The sequence below is a fragment of the Pyrus communis genome, chromosome 10 (assembly GCF_963583255.1).
Source record: "Pyrus communis chromosome 10, drPyrComm1.1, whole genome shotgun sequence".
In the NCBI taxonomy this organism is placed as follows: Eukaryota; Viridiplantae; Streptophyta; class Magnoliopsida; order Rosales; family Rosaceae; genus Pyrus; species Pyrus communis.
Window position 1 is genome coordinate 9,347,121 of NC_084812.1, and position 20,603 is coordinate 9,367,723.

General features: G+C 37.0%; 2 protein-coding genes across 5 annotated transcripts; both read right to left on the reverse strand.

Moving 5' to 3' along the window:
* Positions 1-220: 220 nt before the first annotated feature.
* LOC137747377 (BTB/POZ domain-containing protein At3g50780-like) lies at positions 221-4,211 on the reverse strand. Of its 2 annotated transcripts, none has more exons than XM_068487476.1 (3): positions 3,914-4,211; positions 2,580-3,475; positions 221-1,568 (listed from the first exon to the last, which is right to left on the reverse strand). In XM_068487476.1, exons 2-3 carry the CDS (start codon positions 3,231-3,233, stop codon positions 627-629), a joined length of 1,596 nt encoding a protein of 531 aa, XP_068343577.1. In that variant the 5' UTR covers positions 3,234-3,475; positions 3,914-4,211; the 3' UTR covers positions 221-626. The 2 variants fall into 2 exon arrangements, with proteins under 2 accessions (XP_068343577.1, XP_068343579.1); XM_068487478.1 differs by lacking the exon at positions 3,914-4,211 and adding an exon at positions 3,687-3,905.
* Positions 4,212-8,239: 4,028 nt separating this feature from the next.
* LOC137748174 (histone-lysine N-methyltransferase SUVR5-like) lies at positions 8,240-19,707 on the reverse strand. 3 transcript variants are annotated; one of them, XR_011069996.1, is made up of 14 exons: positions 19,423-19,706; positions 19,075-19,300; positions 16,430-16,970; positions 15,610-15,912; positions 15,365-15,475; positions 14,581-14,691; positions 11,126-13,936; positions 10,423-10,584; positions 9,746-9,862; positions 9,520-9,623; positions 9,290-9,427; positions 9,096-9,183; positions 8,627-8,839; positions 8,240-8,464 (listed from the first exon to the last, which is right to left on the reverse strand). XR_011069996.1 is itself a non-coding variant. In XM_068488280.1 (13 exons), the coding sequence occupies exons 3-13, from the start codon at positions 16,898-16,900 to the stop codon at positions 8,732-8,734; spliced, it is 4,524 nt and encodes a 1,507-aa protein (XP_068344381.1). In that variant the 5' UTR covers positions 16,901-16,970; positions 19,075-19,300; positions 19,423-19,707; the 3' UTR covers positions 8,240-8,731. The 3 variants fall into 3 exon arrangements, 2 of the variants coding, with proteins under 2 accessions (XP_068344381.1, XP_068344382.1); XM_068488280.1 differs by having other exon boundaries at positions 8,240-8,839; positions 19,423-19,707; XM_068488281.1 differs by having other exon boundaries at positions 8,240-8,839; positions 9,529-9,623.
* Positions 19,708-20,603: the final 896 nt, after the last annotated feature.

Below are 20,603 nucleotides of genomic sequence, written 5' to 3' on the forward strand. Positions count from 1 at the left end.
CAATACTCACAAATTCTTTAGTTCATGGGCCAAATTTACGAATCAATTGATATTGTTCACAAATTTTATGAACAGAACCCTCGATAGTTCTTTGTTTCGAACTATACCAGTTTTCAAGAGTGAAGCTATCAACCGTTCGACCATATCCCCGAAAAATAGTTCTTCCCTCTAAAAATGAAATGAAGAATAAGCGGTTTGATCATACAAAGTACCAATTGGTTTAATATCACCGACCTTGAAATTTATAAATAATCTAAAGCCCTTGATAATATTAAACTTGGTACATTATACATGATCACATGAGGCAACAAGTCCAACTAACTCTTATCTTTCAACAATTTCCACATGAAACAATCAACCCACATCACATCACCAATACAAAAGCAGTTTCTTACATCACATAAAGCAGTTCACTTCCAGGAATTTCTCAAAAATCCTCCAGTACTTCACTCTTTTGACTTCACACATAAATATGTCATGTTAGCCTTCAGAAAATGAGAAATATTCCAAGCCTTCTTCTGTTCTTCCACATACTATGGAGCACACCACTAATTTTACAAACATTACTCCCACTGGTTACGGTATTTCTGTAGTCTTTACGTCTACTGTGAGGTCAATGAGCTATCTTACTGGGCGGAACTACCTTGTCCTTCCATGTATGGTCTAACGAAAGTTCTCCTCCACCACACTTCGAACGCCCTCTGAAGATTCGGGCAGCTGTCGCCAGCCTTGAGAAAACTTCCCAACCAAGAAAGCATAATACTTTGCTGGTCCTCTAGAGGCAGAGTGAGGATTGTCCTACCAATTCCTTCTTCAACAACCTTTCTGTCAAATGACCGGCACCCATGTTGCAGCCAGTTGTAGTCGTCAATCAATGGCTGCAGCCAGGTTTGTAACAACAGCAGACGGGTATCCTTAGATGGCAGCAGCTCCCCTCTACCAATGCCAACAAACAGCCTTGCTGTGATACAGCTAACATGGTAACGAGACACAATAGGAAGCTTCGTATGTAAGGCTGCCAATTCTTGCTGGCTAGCCCACATTACTGCAAATTCGTCTGCGGCTTGCTTGTCAGCCAAAATCTCAAGCAACCATGAGAGGTTATCAGCTGCCAAAGCTATTTGCTTCACCACAGGTTCTTTGTTGTCGACAGGTTTATCAGAAGACTCTGGCTCTGCAGCGTGCTTGAATAGGGACAACAGCAAGTTCACACAGCTTCTGCACGAGTTATACAGTGTTTCATTGCAGACGTTAGCTGAACCTTGAGAGCTTGAGGCACTGTTGTTCTCCTTAAGGAGCTTGAGCACTACGGATTTCATTTCACGCCTGCCTCTCTCCTCATTGCTTGCAAGAACGAGTCCAATTATGTGGGAAAGTGTGTCCTTTTGGGGTTTAGAAACGTCGGACGAGACTCGTTTCAGTACAGGAGTGACCCCAATACCCTCACTTTGGAGTCGCAAGACTGACGAGACAACTTTTTCTTCTTCCTCGTCCCCAACCCACGGGACTGCTTCCAAGTACTCTAAACATGACTGCATGCACGAGTTGAAGCCAAGTAGTTCTGCAATCTGAAAGAAGGTGCCATTAAGATTCAGGTTAGGTTTCGGTGTATTTCAGATTAAATTATGACATATAGATGGTATATAAGGAGGCAAGATGAAAAATGAAAATACAGGTAAGCTGACGAGAGATGTACAAAACCTACCGAATGACGGTATATGATAATCTAAACGATTCTACTTCTTTGCATTATAAGAGTTCATTTACCCACTTTTCGAACCATCTTAACAACAATCAAATCTGATGTCAAAAAAAAACCCTATTAGTATCAGCGGCCATTGGCTAAATGAACTTAATGAACGCTCCAAAACATGGAGCAATTTGATCCCTATCGATGAACTTAACGAAGCCAAACTTTCTAGCTAATCACATATGATTAAGAAGGGCCATTCAGATAAAACAATCAATCTGCATCTCAAAATGGATATAGGGTGCTGAAATGGAAGATGCCAAAATCCTAAGCTAAAAAAATATCACACGATAGTGACGAACCACATTTTAGATTCGATATAACCAAACAGTTTGCAAAGGCCACTTACAAAACCTACCGAATCACCACTGTGCAGGGATGAAGCACCTTTATTCTGTCTAAACATGTTTAAAAAACAATTCTCGTGCATGGATATTTCTCTTAATAAAAGGGAGAAAGATTTCTACAATATGATTAAATGATAAGCCACAGTACAGTGCAATAAAGCTTATATCAACTCCATGTCCGTCATATACACTCTGTATTAATTAATATTATAAGTGACATGAAAATTTGTAACAAGTATATATCCGAAACAGGAGGGATTTGGTGATTCCACCCGACGGCTGGAGCTCCTAAAAGTAATACACATAAGAGTATGAAAAGTATAACCAACGCAAAATATATCAAAATAATGAAGAGCAGTAGCAGAAAGACTGAGGTAATTGGTTTTGTATCTTGGCATTAACGCATAACCAACAATAAAAACAGCAATTTTGCAATCCACAGAAGTGAGATAAATCATGCATTACACAGTTCACCGTATTACCTTTAGAATGCGGAGTACACGCGAGACACTTTGTTTCATCAGCCGTTGCCTCATGTCTTTGCAATACATCAATCCAACGGTTTCAACATATATTTCAACATCATCACAATCTTCCATGTTAAGACAAGTTGAACCAGGCTGTTGTTCAGAAAGTTTATCAGCAAAAAAGTTGCTATGCTCAACCAGAACATTCTTGTGAACGCTCAACTTCACGCAAAATCCCTGCTTTCCAAGTAAAACCACCTTCATATCACTAGTTCCAGGTTCACCAAACTCAATTGCTACCTTCCTAGGCAAATTTTCAACTTTGGGCCTGGGCACTCTCTCCGGAACCATAGATGCACTAACCACCGGCGCATCCGGCGCCTCAGGACCAACACCCCGTAGACCATCAGAAATACTCGCTGATCTCGACGGGATAAAGGCTAGCTCTTTCTCACTCAGTGGGGTTTGTTTTCTGTGAGCTGCTTCCTTGGGTGGTGGTGGTGGTGGTGATGAGGGCTTGGGTTTGTGCATGGAATTGTGAGCTTTTAGGTTCTTTTGAAACACAACAGGAGAAGGGCAGCACCAAAAACCTTCCGGCGTCACGGCAATTGGGACATTTCTAATCTTGACTTGGCCTTGTTCTACCCTCTTAAGTCTAATTTCAGCCATATTTCACAAGAACTTACAGCAATTACAGTTAGCACATTGCTGTAAATCCCCAATACAAAGTTTTGGAACCAAAACTCTCTTCCTCTTCAAAAGGGTCTAAATACAATGTAAACTCACAAGCATGAGAGGTACAAAGGTGAGACTTCGAGGTTGATTCTAAGAACCCTAAACTGAGAAATCACTTACTCCACAGCAAGAATTGCATTTCAGTGAAAACTGAACCGACCCAGCCAGCGATTTCTCTGGAAAAAAAAAACAAAAGATGCAATCTTTTTAAGAATTAAACAGCAGAAAAGTAAGAACAAAGTTTGAAGGCACTAAACGGATTCAAAAGCACAGAAACCACAGATCAAATCCAACACAGAAACCCACAAACAATTAACAAAATAGAATAAAGATGGATTTTTTTCCCCCAATTTGAAAAGAATTTGAAACCCAAAAGAGAGAACTCACCAAGAACTGGTTAATCTGAGAGCCCTCTGAATATTTATTTTTAAAGTGATTGAATGGGAGGCTCTCGATGTCAAGCATCAAGGGAACCAGTGAACAGATATTTGCAGGGAGGAATGATTAGTAATAGAGAGCCTTTAATTAGTAAAGCTAAGAAAGCCCACAACCCAAAAGGAATAAAAAAATATAATAGAAAGAAAAACAAAAAGAAAAAGAAGAAAAGTAGAAACCTGCAGAGATTGATGGTTCATGGGTTGTGTTTTTATACTTCAACAGGCTATACTTTTGATGATGATTATCTCTCTGCTGCAAATGCAGATGCAGATGTTCTCTCTCTCTCTCTCTCTCTCTCTCTCTCTCCTCTATCTAGAAAATACTTTCTCAGTAACCAAACAGGCATGCCTTACACTTGTCTCTCATCATTTTTCTATTACTCTTTTCTGTGTTCTTCATTTTTTTGGCTGCAACTTTTTCTCTGTTCAATATTGTTCCTTGTGCTGGCTTTGTTGGAAGTGGAACGTTGCTAGATTTTCTAGGCTTTTTGAACTTATGAAATACCTATAACAATTTCTCTTATGTTAAATAAAATAATATTCTTATTACAAAAGTTATTAATGTGAATATATTTCTTTGTCAGGTCAGGAGCATCGCTTTCTTGTTGAGTTGATGTGTACATTGATCCAAAGACTGAAGTGGATCTTTGAAATTTGTATCTGCCAAATTGATCTTTGACTAAAGGTGAAAAGAGGGTACTAGGTCCCTTCCACCAAGTCTTACGCATTAAACAATTCAAACCCTTAACATTTAATTCAACAATTAAAATTATTATAACTTATAAAGTGGATCATTGTTTATAATTGTTGAATTAAATTTTAAGAATTCAGATTGCTTGATGGGGAAGACTTGATGGAAGGGATCCGGAGAAAATCTCTTTCCTAAAAAGAGCACATGTTTGCCAAATGTTACATAAAAAATGAAAGTTCAGTGACTGATGACTTGAGTTTAGTTGAGTTTGTTTGATTACTATTTTATTTACGATTTATTTTACGAAAAATTTCCAAACTAACAATTTTAATGACAATTTTCAACTTTTTATGTTTTTATGTTTAACTTTATGTATTCTTTTATTCGTACAAATGGCTCAACATTTACTCAAATTTGAATCATCTACATTACTATAGTTTAGATGACTTTTTAGTATAAAAATCGTTTGTAATATAAAAAGAGTTTAGTGATTTTAAAGAAAATATAGAATGAAATATGTATCATATAAAAAAGAAACGAAATCAAATAAAAAGAGATTCCCATAACGAGGTTTTAAGTTGATGTAAATTGAACCGTCCCACATGACACTAGTCAATAATTGACTTACGAAACCTCGGAAAGCCAAGTTTAATAAATATATAATTAATTCCGAAAAGAGAATTCCAATACAAACTCAAGGTTTATTTATACATTTGCAACAATAATACGATAGCTTGAAGTACAAAATAGGTTGCCTATAAAATCAGATTCTGAAACCAATTCCATATTCCAAGTTGCCAACACATAACCCATAATAAAGATTTCGAGAAATGTTCAGGAGACTTCCTCAAAAGTGAGACTCTCCATGAATTTTCTGTCATTTTATGTTTTTGACATAATATTTTATAATATTGACACAATAATTGATGTTAAACTGTTATGTATCAGAGGGTACATGAAGGAGTCCCACTTTGAGAGGTACTCCACCCCTAGAATACACTATGGGCTATACCTATAGGCAACCCAATGCCCCAACCGCATAGTAATTGTCTTTAGTTACAGTAACTGTTCAAGTGCATGTTATTATCCTAAAGTACAATTTTTGTAAATTGCCCAGTAACGCCATAGAATTATTTTTCTGTATTTTTAATCATTTTTATCAACCTAATTAAAGTGGACCGTTGGATTACCTTATTTTGTACTCCAATAGCCCATATTGTGCCATGTGGCCCAAAAGTAAAATTATATTGTTTCAAATTTTTCTTTTTCTTTTTCTTTTTATTTTTATTTTATTTTTGCTAGAAAAATCTGGACCGTAGGTAGAAAACATTGTGCAAATCCAAAAAAAAAAATTAATAATGTGGCTGACGCATGTGTCTGAAGTTGCGCGTGAACCACACATGCCTGAAGCGAAAAAAAAATATAATAATGTGGCTAGCGACAACCTGACGTCATTCCCCCCAATCAATGGGTCGGGCAATTTGGGCCTGGGTTGTGTGTCGGGCTCCCCTGGAACCCAATTAATCGGGTAGGGCTGGAGCACTTTTTGAGAGATTGGGGGATTGGATTACCCAATGGCCTAGGAGATTGTCTTCCGATGGACTTGCTTTGAAAGAATATCTTTAGCATTTCTCTTTCGAACCACATTGTCTCTCACTAATAGCTTTTGTTTTCTTTGTTACAAACAATATTATGAAAGGGAGAATCTAACTCAGGGCATTAGTGCAAAAGAAAGGACTTTATAAAATAAGTTCACTCTCATTGTGCGTCTTGATTGACTAAAATGTATGTTATGTTTATCTCTATATAACATTTCATTATTGAATCAAGACACCAAGCTAGAGAACAAACATATTGTATGTAAGTTTTTCTCTAGTACATGAAATGAAACTTTTTAACAATTTAGCTACAAACTCGTTGCAATCTCGCATAGATGAATTGATTTGCAAATTTAAAATAAAACCTAATTTTATTCTTTATTAAAACTAGTGGTGGCCCATTTTTAGTACATGTTTAGGGAAATGAAGGACCATAATTCAAAGGTGCCCCATGGGAATTTCCTTTTCTTCTTTATGTTCCATAACAATGTACCTAGTTTACTTTTGTTCTTTGCTTTTATGTTGTTGCTATTTACTTTACAAAAAGAGTGGGATATAGATCATCATAAGAATCACAATCAAGTGGCACATATTCACATAAGAAATATTTGACAAGGAGCCCCCACAAATATGCAAACAACAATTGAAAATCTTTTGACTTAATTTTGACCCTTTTTATTTCTTTTAGGTTTTTGTAATTATCAAAAACAAAAAGCTATGGAGTGTGTTGTCAACTGTGCATTCTAGCATATATGTTGTGTGTGTGTGTGTGTGTTGTATATATAGATATCATGCATGCAATGCTAGAGTAAAAAAAAAAAAAAAAACGGTGCAACCCAAAGCTCTCTGCTTGGCGAGGATCAGGGGAGTTTACAAATAATGCGAAAATGGAAGAAAGTGAGCGCACGTTTTCATGATCAATGGTGGTACCAAAAGAAATTCCATGGAAGATGGCCTTGCTGTAAGCTGAGCCCACCATGGAATATGGCTAATCATGTGGTGGGTTTGAATTTGATCGGTGTCGAGCTGTAAATTAACCAATTAACAACTAAAGCTAATTTGTGTGAGATGAAAGTCTTATACCTAATACCTAATGAGGGAAAAGGTCCAGCTGCATGCATGCTGCTGACGATGGAAAGGTTAACAAACAGAGCATAATGTATCTTAAGTTCCCTAGTGTTGGTGATTAAAAAAAAAGAAAAAAAAAAAAAAGAAGCACTTTTCTATAATATATTGTGAATGAGATGCATCGGTGTTTGAATGACTAGATTAAAACCGTCAAAATTCAGCCATATAAATTTAATCGTCCAATGCATCGGGCATGTGTATGGTAGAATTTACTGAAAAAAATATCTGAACTTACATGGCCAAGAGCTGAGATCTTTATTAATTAGAGGGCTTCAGCATGACTTCAAAGCTTATGGGACGAATTGCTTGATCATGAGTTCTTTTTTTTTTTTTTTTTTTTTTTGGGGGGGGAAACCGGAAACCACACGTGGTGGTTGGTTTGGTGGATTTGTAATTTAAACAGGAATAGCAGTTTTGGTGGGATTCAGTAGCTTTGGACTCCCCCTTGTCTTCTTTGTGGTCCTAGAAGGTTGAAATGAAGATGTGATACCATACACAGAAACAATGCATTAAAGCATGAAACTACATGGAATCTTTGTTGGTGATTTTGTCCTTTTTTTTGTCTGTTCAGGAAAAGAACAAGCAGCCAATGCCATGTTTTTGCCTGTTTTCTTTAGCAAAAGCGATAACCATGGCAGATTCTGAACATGTAACTGAATGCATAATTAAACAGTTAAAATGATTTTCCACTTCATTGGCATCGATGTTTAAGGGTCTGTTTGGGATTGCTTCTAACCGTCAAGAAAAACACATGCACTGATGCACATATGCTTCTTCAGGAAGCACTAGGATTTTTAACAAAAAATTCAATTTGTATATATAATAGCACTTGGAGTAAAAGCGCTAAGAAAAAGAAAAAAAGCAATCCTAAACAAGTCAAAAACATCACAACTGCAGCGCTAGCTAACAGAAGCGAAATGTAAACGTAATTTTTACATCTCAAATTTGCATCTCTCGCTCTTACGCCAAATCATATTCTTATATGTTATCGCATGAGAACAATACAGTCTGAAAACTGCAGTAAAAGAACCAAGAACTCTGGGAGAAAGTATAATCGAAGAAGCTGGGATCGTTGAGAAAAAATAATTTCAACAAATAGGAAATATATAAGAATTGACCGTTTAAGCATTCCATCACTACAAAACCAATAACTTCTACCATAAAAAAGAAAATCCATCCACAGTTAGCTAATCCAAAGCTGCTACAGGGCAGAGAAAGTGAAAAAGAAAACTGAAACAAAGGGAAACGATGAAGTTTGTCATCCTCAATTCTTCAACGAATCACTAAAGAACAAACATTGGTAAAATCTACCTGCGGAAAAGATCATACAATGTATTGCAATTAGCAGCAGATCCAAAGCTGAATAAACCCTTGTGTCACTGTTACAACTCAGTCGATTTTACTTTCAGCTGGATCCAAGATCCGTTTTATTATCAACGGTTGGATCATAAACGGCAATGACTAAGAACTCACCACTGGGAGACGCGGAGATTATTCTATTTTCACGAACTGCCTTTTCATTATTGAAGCGCGGGCAAGTGTATGCAGAGATTGCAGGAGATTATTCTCATTCAAGGCTTAATAGAGTCGCCCCCGGCACATGGAAGCTCCACAATGGCATGGATGTCCTTCTCCAGGAAGATGTTTATATCGATAGTCATATGTTATTTCTTCCCCCAACGCTATCTGCTCACATACAGTAGAATTATCAAGAATAACAGTAGTCACTTTAAGCACAGTAATGCATATCAGTTGCAGAGAGCCGTCATCAATTGTACATCAAATGCCATCGTCAATTGACCGTTGAGTATACCAATAGCAAGGATAACTTAGCAACTGACCATGTAACCATCACAACACTCTCAATCTTAATTTCTGAGATAATTACTAATGCGTCATGCACAAATAAAATCATTCTACGAGAAGAAATGAGAGTGCTTACATCTTGATTCGCATAGAGACCAATATGTGCACGCAAACTATCCATGCTTTCCACAAGAACTTGGTGATTCACAAGATTAGGCGAGCAGCTACAAAAGAATAGCATATGTCAAGTATATCACAAGGCACTCACATTGCCCGAGAAACAAATAAAAATATATGGATAAAAGATAATTCAGCAATGTCTTTCATTACCTATGATTGATGAATTTTGAAACATTTCCATAATTAGTTGAGTCAATTACATGATGGGCCTGTCCTTCGACCAATCTACTCATATCATTAACATGAGCATCAATTTCATATAAGTAGCCGTAACCATCTTTTCCATACCTGATCATTCGTAATGGACCATTCAAAATATGGCACGAAAACTAAAAAGTAGAGTAGAACAATAGGTGTATCTATCAGAACTAAACCGAAACCTGTCGTGCCTCTCATTTGCTTCATGCTCATCTAAAACCTCGCCAATGTACTCGCAAACAAATGTGCCGCGGAGAATTGCTTCACCTGCCCTGACTCCCCATCCCTGCAATTGGGTACTGAAGTCAATACGACTCTTGAAAATCATCAAAAACTGACATTTAACTTTTCAGTTACCTATCCTTTTTAGCTTAGGGAGGAAAAAATAAGGAAAGAAAAATAAACTACCTTTTTATCTGTTTTGAAGACTTCCAGTTTCACTCTTACTCCATTCTGCAAAACCCTATTAGGACAAGATCTATTGCAGCTGCACATCTGATTGCATTCATAAACGAGGTACCCTTCCTGCAAGATTTCAAAAGAGCAATAAGTCAACCTTATGTTCCCACCAATTAAAAATAGGATAATGAAAATTATGTGAAAGTCGAGCATGATATGAATCCCTTCTTGCTTTTTTAAATAAAGACTGTGAGGGCAGTGGAATGGCACCACCCTCCAAGAACCTGTGCCACATTCAAATCCAGAATATATCTATGTATACATGCATATAGATTGAGAGAGAATACGACGATCTATGCGGGAACTATCTCAGGCTCTTTTTCTCTCTAGCAAACGGTTAAGACAGAAAAAACAATCTTCAATATAGAAAAGATCCCGTGTTTATAAAAACCACCAAATCCAAGTAATGCATTTTTATGTGCTTGTCTGCGACACAATCAACAACACGGCATATTTATGCTTTCCAGGGTATAAATGGCCATCAAGTAAAATGAAAAAGAAGTTAAAGACTTCCAACAATGGAGAGCATACCACCATCATATGTGATCAGGGGTCAACACTTCAACATGTACTGAAATTAGAGGAGATGAGACTGGTGGTTAGTGGTAGATTTTGATTAGCATTACCTCCAAGATAATTCGACCTCTCTCATCATATGGGAATCTGCCACGCATGGATTTCCCGTAGATGTCTTTTGCATCATCATAGTCATTATCAAAAAGGTATACATGATCACATGTTTCAGGACAGCATGTAGAACGCGGGCATGCACACCCCAATTGCAAACTCTGCAATGAAATACACCAAAAAAACATGTTAAATGCCAACAAAAATTGGAAAAAGAAAATACTGCAACGTATTCATCATGAAGTCATAGTCAATGCATACTATTAGAGAACAAAAATATATTGTAACTAGGATCCTAGTCAGCTCGAATATTTGGTTCCAGGTTTGTTTAGGGGTGTAATCTAGTATTCAAAATTAAGTTATTTCGTTATGCATTTAGTTTCCTGTACTAATGAGGGTCATGATTAATAAATCTCATTCTCCCCATTTTTTTCACATGGCACCAATGCAAGATCTAGTCTTTTTAAAGAAAATCGTTATTCCGGTCAGATGGCATCTAACTAAATGTCGTCATTGCGGTTCTTTTTCATATTACTGGCTCATTGCATCCAAAGTTTTGGTCAAAGTCTTCCTTTTATTTGCACCTTTACTACAATTATGGTGGTCCAGATGCATATTTAAACATGTGGCATACATGCAATGCTGATAAAATCAGTGACTGAAAGATATTAGATCAAAGATTGAAAAGTACAAAAAGTAAACCTCTCTATCGAGTCCCGGGGATTGATGAAGCAAGGGCTTCATAATATAGGTAAAGCTCTCCCAAGGCAAGGAATGACCAGCATTTTGGTCATTAGAACCACCTGCAAGGGCAGGATAAGAATCCAATTGGTCTTCATCTGCTACACAAACCACCGGGACCAATTCCTGTCCAAAGCTTATATCATCACACAAGACAAGAGCCTTCTGGAAGGATCTTTGGCTCAAGTGATGTGCATCAATAAGATAGTGGCTCTCATCCACCTCCCACTTATCGTCACGAGGATCTGATGAAGGTGGAGATCTATGCCCCACAGTACCAATTGGAAGAGGCATCACCGGAGACACAAAGCATTCCTTGAATTCTTTGCATCCCTTAGGGCAAATAAAGCCATCTTGATGCCAATCTACCCGAAGATTATACTCACTGCAGAGCTTGGCTGCCCTTAGATACAAACTTTCTGGCAGGACTCCATATTGTCCCTCCAGCATGGCTTTGAGACTGATCTTGCAGCAAGCAGAGCGAGCAACAGATAAAATGTCTAGGTTACTCGGCCTACATTTTGTTTTCTGCATCTCAGAAAACAGAATTCTTGCTACTGCTGCACAATGTGAGTCCCCTAATCTAGACAGACTTGCTGCCTCAGTTGCATGATGCTGTACATTTATTCCTCCGGTACCAAGTGACTTTGATGCTTGAATACGTTTCTTGATTGTAGCATTTGCCCTATTCCTGATCCTATATGATGCTGCTGCCAAATTTTTTCTCAATCTAGGACGACTAAGTCTTCCAGATTTTAATCTATAAGCATAATAACGTATCCCCTTCTTTGAAGGCAGAGAACTGGCTAAACTTGGTCCCATGTGAACAGCTTGATGGTGACGACCAAGATCAGGAAGTAAATCAAACTTCAACCCACAAAACCTGCAAACAAACTTTCGTTGACCGCTTACATTCTCAGTGTTATTCTTCACAGAAGCTGAATTGCATAACTCAAACTTCCTTGGAGAAACATCACCAGCAGACAGGACAGGCTGAGGAGCTTTTGGGAGCCTGAAATTATCACGATGAATTGCAAGCACATGCAACCATAACTCGTCTGTATTCCCAAAGTGGCTTCCACAAGGAATACACTGGAAAAGCATGCATTGTTCAACAAATTGCACACAATGTCTCTCCTGAACATGAGTTTCCAAGACTTTCTTATTAGTAAAACAATCCAGGCAGATAGCACATGCATAACCTCTAAACAGCCATTGTGCTTCCTTTTTATGATTGCCCATCCAGTGAGTTCCAAGTGCTTGGTCATCTGAAAACTCCTGCGAGCAAACTTTGCACCTAATAGCTTGTTCGTTGTCATCCCCAGTCCATTGCAACAGAGCTTGTTCTTCCATGGCAGAAGAAGCAACATGTGCATCTTCATCATCATTAAAGCCCCAAATCCTTCTAAGTCTCTCCTTTTCAGAGCAAACCAACTTTGTGAATACTTCTCCAACGCCAAGATTATTAAAAGCTTCAGATAGGGCCCACTGAAATTGCACATCCTTAGGAACAGGGTTTCTTAAAGATAATATACTTTTAAAGAGCTTGTAAAAGAGCTCACACGCTTGATGTAAATTAAACTTTTGCTCCTCTGAGTGACAATCTTTCAAAAGATCTACAAAAACTTCTTTTGATATTATCCTACTCTTACCATTTCTTGCACGTTTGAGCCAGCTTGGGAGGTGCTTTTCGCAATATAATGAATGCCTCTTTGGACTTTCCAAGCAAGGGTTGCTGTCATCCCAGAAACAAGACCCTATGCAGCGCTGCTCTCCTGTTGTATTACAAGCTTTGGCAGGAGACTCGGACTTCTCAAATAAGCTCCCTCTTTCACGGAAGGCATTACCAGCCCCGATTGAGACAGGATCTACCTGTAGAGGACTTTCAACATCTCCCACCAATACCATCTCTCTGCAGTTTGTAGTCTCTAAATTAGAAATGTTCTCCTCAAACTTTCTCTTAAGTGTATACTCTGGAAAATTTGAGATGGTCTTCATATCATTCTTTGGTCTGTGCTTCTTACAAAATGAAGAGCCTTGTAAAGACCGATGCTTACATCTAGTTCCAAGGACAGTTGTGCCTTCACACAGTGGTTGATCACTAGAGTGAGACCCTTCAGCTTTGGTAGAGCTTCCCATGAAACGAGAGGACAAATGTACACAACAGTAAACATCACCATCATTTGCCCACCTCACGCATTGCCTTCCCTTGGCTTCAATATAAGCAATGCACTGTCGATTTTTACTTCCAGGCTCAGAAGATCTTATGGCAGCAACTTCATTGGCTGGTGTCATTTCCACATCTTTGGTTTGGATGAACTTAGAATTACCAGCTTCAACTAATACTCCATCCCATTTATCAGCAACTCGCCCAGGTGTGTCTGCTGGTGCAGCTATATCTTTCATATCTTCTTTTTTATAGGGTTCTGATGCTAATGTAGCAGCATTTGAAGTGTCTCGATTATTAAAGAATTCAGAGTCAATTTCAATAGCTATAGATTCATCTGATCCCCTAGATTCCACCTGGGAAGCATTTGCCTCCGCACGACGAACTTCGAGCTTTGGCCTTTTCCAGCCAACTTGGAGATTTGGGGTTAAGGGACCATCACTAGTCTGCTGTTGAAAGTCGACACTATTCGATGTGGGATGAGAGGTTGAAAACCATTTCATAACTTCATGCTTCCATGTTTTCCACTCGGAACCCAATGTAGGCTGCAATGGTGCATTCTGGAGAGACTGGACTTCATTCCAGAGAATAGAGTCAACTAGTTCCTGAACCAGAAAGGGAAACATAAAGCCAAAAGCTTGATCAAATGACTTTAACTGTAAAAATTATCTCAAAACAAAATCCATGGAATGGTAACATATTCCAAAACAAAGTTACAAACAGATATGTAAGAGGCACCGGAAGTGAGTTTGAGTGGTCTTCACTCATGCCCTATCACAATGAAATAAATAGCTATAACAACATTTACAGTGAGCACACCCAAATTCCATGGAATGGTAACATATTCCAAATCAAAGTTACAAACAGCTATGCAACTTTTCTTACACAAACAGTCCACCACTCAATTAAAAGTGGAAAACAACTGCCGAGCATATATATACCATGCACTGCACATAAATTAATTTTAACTGAATGGTCAAAAACTAAAACAAGAGGAAAGAAGCAACTTACTTTAGCTCCATTACCGGGAGCCTTACTGGTTAAATGGAAACAAATTAACGGTAAAAATACTCCTAAGAAAAATCATGCAATATATATACCAACACAACATGGAAGGAAACAATATAAGGTTGAAACCTAGTCTTTGAAATTACGGCTATCTAATGCATGACAACTTGTACTACTGTACTACCACAGTTCAACCAGTGAACATAGAACATAAATGAGCAGCAAAAATTATAACGTATACCTCCTTAAGTACTTCAATGGTTGCAGCATTACTCGCATTCTGACACTGCTGCACCCAAAAGTTATATGAACGTTCTAGCCATTCAGAATTTAGGTAGGTCTGTGATATCATCTGTAAAGGAAAATAAAATGGCATTTCTTAATAACTAATCAGAAGAAAAACAAAATACAAAATAAATAAGTAATTTATTTCAGAGCAGAACAAAATTTCAAAATAAAAAAATAAATAAAAAGATTTAAATTTTTGTTTAGTCTGAAAATATAGGTTAATCTTATAAATAGAACGTGGTAAGAACACGAAAACTTTACATTCTATGCAAAACACACGCATGAAAACACAAACACAAGTGCGCACATAGAATAACAGATAAATCTTTTCCGAGCTTGAAGTATTGGCAAGTAAAACTGTAAAAGTGATGATGACAAGATCAGCAGAAATATGATAAATCAATTTCCAAGGGGCTCCTTCTACACCAACTTTAAAGCTAATCAATTTTCTTCCCAAAAATTATGGATTAAGGACAACTACAAGAAGAAATACAATTTGACTCACAAAATAAGTCAGAAGAACCTGATATATATTTATTAAAAGATTAATTGGTCTTTTTTTCATCATCAATAGTCGACGTTGAAGGAAAAAAAAAAAAAAAAAGCAGTTAAATTTCATTACAGACAATGCCTTAGCTCATACTAAAAATAAAAAAATAAAAAAAAATAAAAAAAGACAAAAGAAACAGTTTCTGCCTATTTTAAAAATTCAAGTATCACTAGATGTAGCAATTTACACTTTGCAGCTTCAGAAGCATCTTTCCAAGATCAGAATAGCCACTGCAACGAGAAGCCTCCATAGCAAATTCCTTCCAGACAGCCACATCACGAGCAGTCTCTATCAAAGCCTACACAAGTTGACATATCTAAGAGAATGACATCAAAGCAGAAGAGGATACTAAAGACACAATAAGTTGGTAGCTCCAACTATGGAAAACGAAAGTTTGTAGAGAGCATGAGAATCTCAATTAAAATCGCATACCTCAGTATGAAATTGGTCAACAATATTCAGCATTCCAACAGCTAACTTTTGCATAATAAACCGACGTGCTATGGTCAAATCTTTAACCACTTTTAAGCCAACTTTGTGCGTTTTATATGCAATAGGGTGTGGAAATTCATCGATGGAACGAACAAGCAGTGTGTCTGCCCAAGAATAATTCCTTGTGTGTGGAAAAAATATCACAAAATATTTTTTCCTATCATGAGTTGGTTTTGCTCTCAAAGTCGATAATGGGCAGTCAGCTCTTGCACACCGTATTCCTGTCTGCCACTTCCCTCTCCACTATACTTAGACAAATAGAGAGGTACCAAAATAAAATGAAATCAGCAATGTTAATTTATTCCACCAGTTTCAATCTTTATAGTTTTGGTTACAGTCACCAAAGGAAAAATGGGGAAGGGTATCAGGAAATATACATCCTCACAATTTCTATTCACAAGTATTATATCACATAAAAAGAAATTAAAAGTATCCCGACCCAAAAGCTGAAATTAGGCCTCTGTCCATTTCTAGAAAGCCATTACTGGACAATTGCAATAATAAAGATTTGAACTCAGGACCTCCCGCTTTGCCACATTGAAGTATCTAAACCAAAAGCTTGCATTGATAGAATGTGATCCTGGAAAATGTTAATCTGAACACTGAGGAGAAAAACAAAGAAAAATTGAGCAGCCAAACCTATGGGTAAAGATAATGAGACTAACCAACTTGATATGCATCAGGCCCGAGAAATTGCATAACAAAAAGTTTTAAGTTATGAAAACAAAGTAATGTTGAACGTGTAAGAAACAAAAGTTACCTTGACCCACAGTGCCACAGATTCATCACTTTCTAGCCATGCAGACTCTGACAGAGATGACTCTCCTTCCCTACTGTTGTTTGGCAAAGCACTTTCCCTGCTGTCTACAATCATATGACTGTTATCAGAGGTTACGCAGGGTTCACTGTAATTCTGTGCATTTACGTCATCGTCATCAAAATCTTGCGAGCCACTAGATGACTTTTGACCCTCCAGTTGACAACAATCAATAACTGAAGCTCCATTTTGACATCCTTCAGAAGTATGCAATTCATCAACTGCCTCTTGAACTTCACCTTGTCTTCCTAATTGAGGTCCTTCCACATTTGGCAATATGTCATCTGCCGCTTGCACTTTCTTTTCATGTTCAAGGCAGTTGGATTCGCCGTCATAGACAGAAGGGGTTGATGAACTCTGTTGAGGGCAATCAGATTGTCCAACACGAATGGTAGAACAAGGGAGCACTTCCATGATCCTACACTAAAAATACTGGTGCCATATGATGCGTATGCTATCACTGATTATTTGCCTACGCACCTTTCTGTTCAAACAAAGGTCCAGTTGACAAACAGAGTCAGGGATATATTCGATGATGTACCAAATTGAGAAAACAAAATCCAAAATATACTTCTAATTAACCGATGAAAATAAAAAGCTGCAACAGCCACAATGAGCACATGTGTGCATACATGTGTTTAGGCTTGTCTCTACAAAAATATGACCAGAGGAAAAACCTAAAGCCAATCTTGAAAAATCCACAATGGCCTTAGTTGGTCTGACCAACATAGCATAATGAATGGTTTTATATCAGCGCTAGAAATACCATGTCAATCATGTCAATGGGATCAATCAAGAAATTAAGAAGAGACATGATGCAGTAAGACAGAAGAAAGAAATGTTCGTATTCCCATTAGATGGCAAGTGCCATGATATGTATTTCACCTTCTTTGAGGAGTTTAAATTTGCATTTCAATTTATTCATAACAAAGGACTGCTAGAACAGCAAAACAAAATCACACCCTCGGTTTGAACCATATTATTAGGCAACTGACTAACTTAATCCGTATCGGTTCAATGGTATTTTATAAACTACATAAACTTCCAGATATATCAATGCATGCAAAAGATTTCATGTATAGACGACTAAGGACATTGAATCAATAAACTAAAGATAATTTTATTTTGATACTAAGGCAAATTACTGACAAACTCATATCACTAAGAAAAAATGTTTAAAACAATGATCATAGCACATAGATAAAAAAGATACCAAACTACGATAATACCCCCCCCGCAAGGGGCTTGTAGCCATTTAGCCCTACACCCGAGGTCCTGTTTTTTGAATCCCCCCTCGTCCGTTATTGTTTATAAAAAAAAAAATGAAAACTAAAATTATACCCCCTACCATTGCAGAATTCTAAAATATAGAAATAGAAATACGATTTGGAAAATAACATTAATTCCATATGCATGCATTTTTTATATGGTAGTTGTTTACTTTCAACTAGCAAGCAATTTCCAGAAACTAAATCCCATGTTCTCAATTTCAAAAACAAAAACAAGAACAGTAAATTACTTGTTATATTGAGCAAAATAACATATTTATTATTCTTCTTCTAAGAACAAAAAAAATTCACAGTAACAGCTCACCCCACAAAGAAGGAAATTAGGATAACAATTTTGCAACTTCATGTGTTAGTTCAAATAAATTTATGATTCTACAAAAGCAACAGAATCGGCCGTCGAAAATGCTCCAGTTGTCTTCAAATGTGTTTGCAGCAGAAGCATATTCTAGAGGTACATAGAACAACTTTTCACATATCCAATTATTCAATAAAATGAAGTTGTAAAAATAAAAACTAAATCTTTGGCATTAAATACGCATAAACCCTTCTACTTCTACAAATATACACATCAAAACACAGTAAAATGTACTAAAGAAATAGTAATCCATATAATATACCCAAAGGGCAATGCAACGGTGCTCCTCAAGTGAGAAACCATGTGACATCGAACCAACAGTCAACGATGCCCTACACATCTAAAATACCTTAATTTCTACAAAAAAATAATCACACCCACAATCCAACTGCAAAAAGCAGCCCAGAAAAAAGCTGCAACACACTATAATTGACAACCAACCAACAAGCTCACCATGTGAAATTGGCCCCTTTCTGAGGAACAAACCCTAATTCACTTAAACCCAGAACTTAAATTTGGTAAAAGCCACGGAATTTACCACGGATTGGTAACATTCTGATGGCAAAACCCTAGAAAAATCCACAACGGACAACCCATGTACGGATCGTGAACATGCAGATGGGTACAGATCAATAAAAAAAAAAGGAAACATAACATAAATTATGTACCAAAAACATAACACAAACATGTCCATTTGAAAACAACAGCTAAAAAAATCCCAAGAAATGGTTCAAGTTCATGCCTTTATATTTACCCTACCATGTTAAAAAGTTGGAGTCCAAATGTTAGAGCAAGAGGGTTAGGGTAATAGGTTTGTGGTAGGGGTGAGATATAATCATATAATTAGTCAGCAAAAAAGAAACAAAAGAAAAAAAAAATGTGACATACATAGAGATGGGCATGGCCAAATTTACAGAGAGGAGAGAGAGAGTAATGTAGCTTACCTTTAAAGAAGGGGGAGGAAGATCACCATTTTCCCATTTGGGTTGGGTGAGATTTTGGGTGAGATTTTGGGGAAAGTTTGAGTCGTTGTGTTAAGAAAAAGAATTGGGTTGATGGGTTGATGGGTTTTTGGGTAAAAGCGACAATCTTTTCTATCCCTCTCTCAATCTGGCAGATCTTTGGCTAGTGAGTGAAAGGGGGCTTATAGATGTTGCAGGTCCCCGTGGCCTAAAATATGAAAGAAAAAAAATATTAGAAAATACCAAATAAAATACCAAGATATAGATATCAAGAGATTAGAGAAACAGAGACGTGTGGGGTACAATTTCATGGAAAAAAAGAAGCCCTACCCTTTTGTCAAAAAAGAAGACCGACTGAGACAACAACTGGGTTGTGCGTTTTTGGGGCAGCTTCTAAAATCCCAATTCTATGTTTGTGTGAATATTTTAGAGAGAGAAAAATTGTTGAGAGAGAAAAAAAAATGGTGGGTTTTATATTGGGGGGGGAGATTAGGGAGACTCGGGAGGAGGTGGGTTGTTTCTGTGGGGGAGGAAGCGCGCTTCTATAGGTTGTTTTCGTAACGTGGCACGCTGCTTTTGCTTCGTTTTACTCTCTTCTTTCTCGACAGATGACCAAAGCAACAAAACAAATAGAATTTACTATTGTTTTCTTTCTATTTTTTGGGTTTTGGGGTCACTGCCAGAGTAAGTGCTATGAATCTTATCTGGGTTTCGAAATTTTGCAGATGTTTTTCTATTTTTCTCTCTTTTTTCTGTATTTGTTTTCACCTTTTTTTTCCTTTGTGTTTCTGTTTTGGTGCAAGGGTAATTTTTGCTTCAAGAATTGGACGTCTGAGATAAGATTTTCCCTCAAACCCTTGATTAAAATGAAAAGGTAGAAGTGGGTCTAATCTAGTACACTATCGAAAAGAGAAATACTCAAACTCAATGTTGAAAATCTCAACTTGTAACTCAATAAATTAAGAAACATGCCAACTCATCACCACTTATTTTTCTTTACTCTTTGTTAAAAATGTTTTTTGTACTAAAATATTAATGTTCTTTCTTTTTTTCTGGTTGAAAAAATGGAGATCTATTCCATCCTTCTTCTTTTATTTTCTGGCAAATTTAGTGGGGAGGTATTTAACCATATGATTGACTCTTGGATATACGCTAGAGGAGAAATTGATTACCATTTGGATAATACTTGCATTTCTTGGGATGAACTCTTTTTTCACTCGCAAATAATATATTATTGTCGTAAAAATTTCATAATCTGAACCGTTTGCTGTTTTAAGCTTCGTTTAAAGATCAGCTCTGCAAAAAGAAATTATTCAAATCGGAGATATATTCATCCAAATGTATCAAATAAGTCAACGATTCCTCATGAATATGCTACTTGGTACGTAGACTAGTAGACAGTTGATTTATTTTGACATCTTCAATTCGAATAACTTTTTGTAGAGATAATCCTTAAATGAAAATAAAAAAATTAAATGGTTCCGCTTATAAAGTTTTTATAATAACAATAC

What these genes read in the sequence shown, in the direction of transcription:
- LOC137748174 (XM_068488280.1), bottom strand. Translation starts at nt 16,900, where the DNA reads ATGGAAGTGCTCCCTTGTTCTACCATTCGTGTTGGACAATCTGATTGC. An exon ending in TCTTCAAAACAGATAAAAAG is followed by an intron (nt 9,624 to 9,745) that starts GTAGTTTATTTT and finishes ACCCAATTGCAG; the next exon opens with GGATGGGGAGTCAGGGCAGG. An exon ending in GTCTCTATGCGAATCAAGAT is followed by an intron (nt 8,840 to 9,095) that starts GTAAGCACTCTC and finishes GTATGTGAGCAG; the next exon opens with ATAGCGTTGGGGGAAGAAAT.
- LOC137747377 (XM_068487476.1), bottom strand. Translation starts at nt 3,233, where the DNA reads ATGGCTGAAATTAGACTTAAGAGGGTAGAACAAGGCCAAGTCAAGATT. An exon ending in GTGTACTCCGCATTCTAAAG is followed by an intron (nt 1,569 to 2,579) that starts GTAATACGGTGA and finishes ACCTTCTTTCAG; the next exon opens with ATTGCAGAACTACTTGGCTT.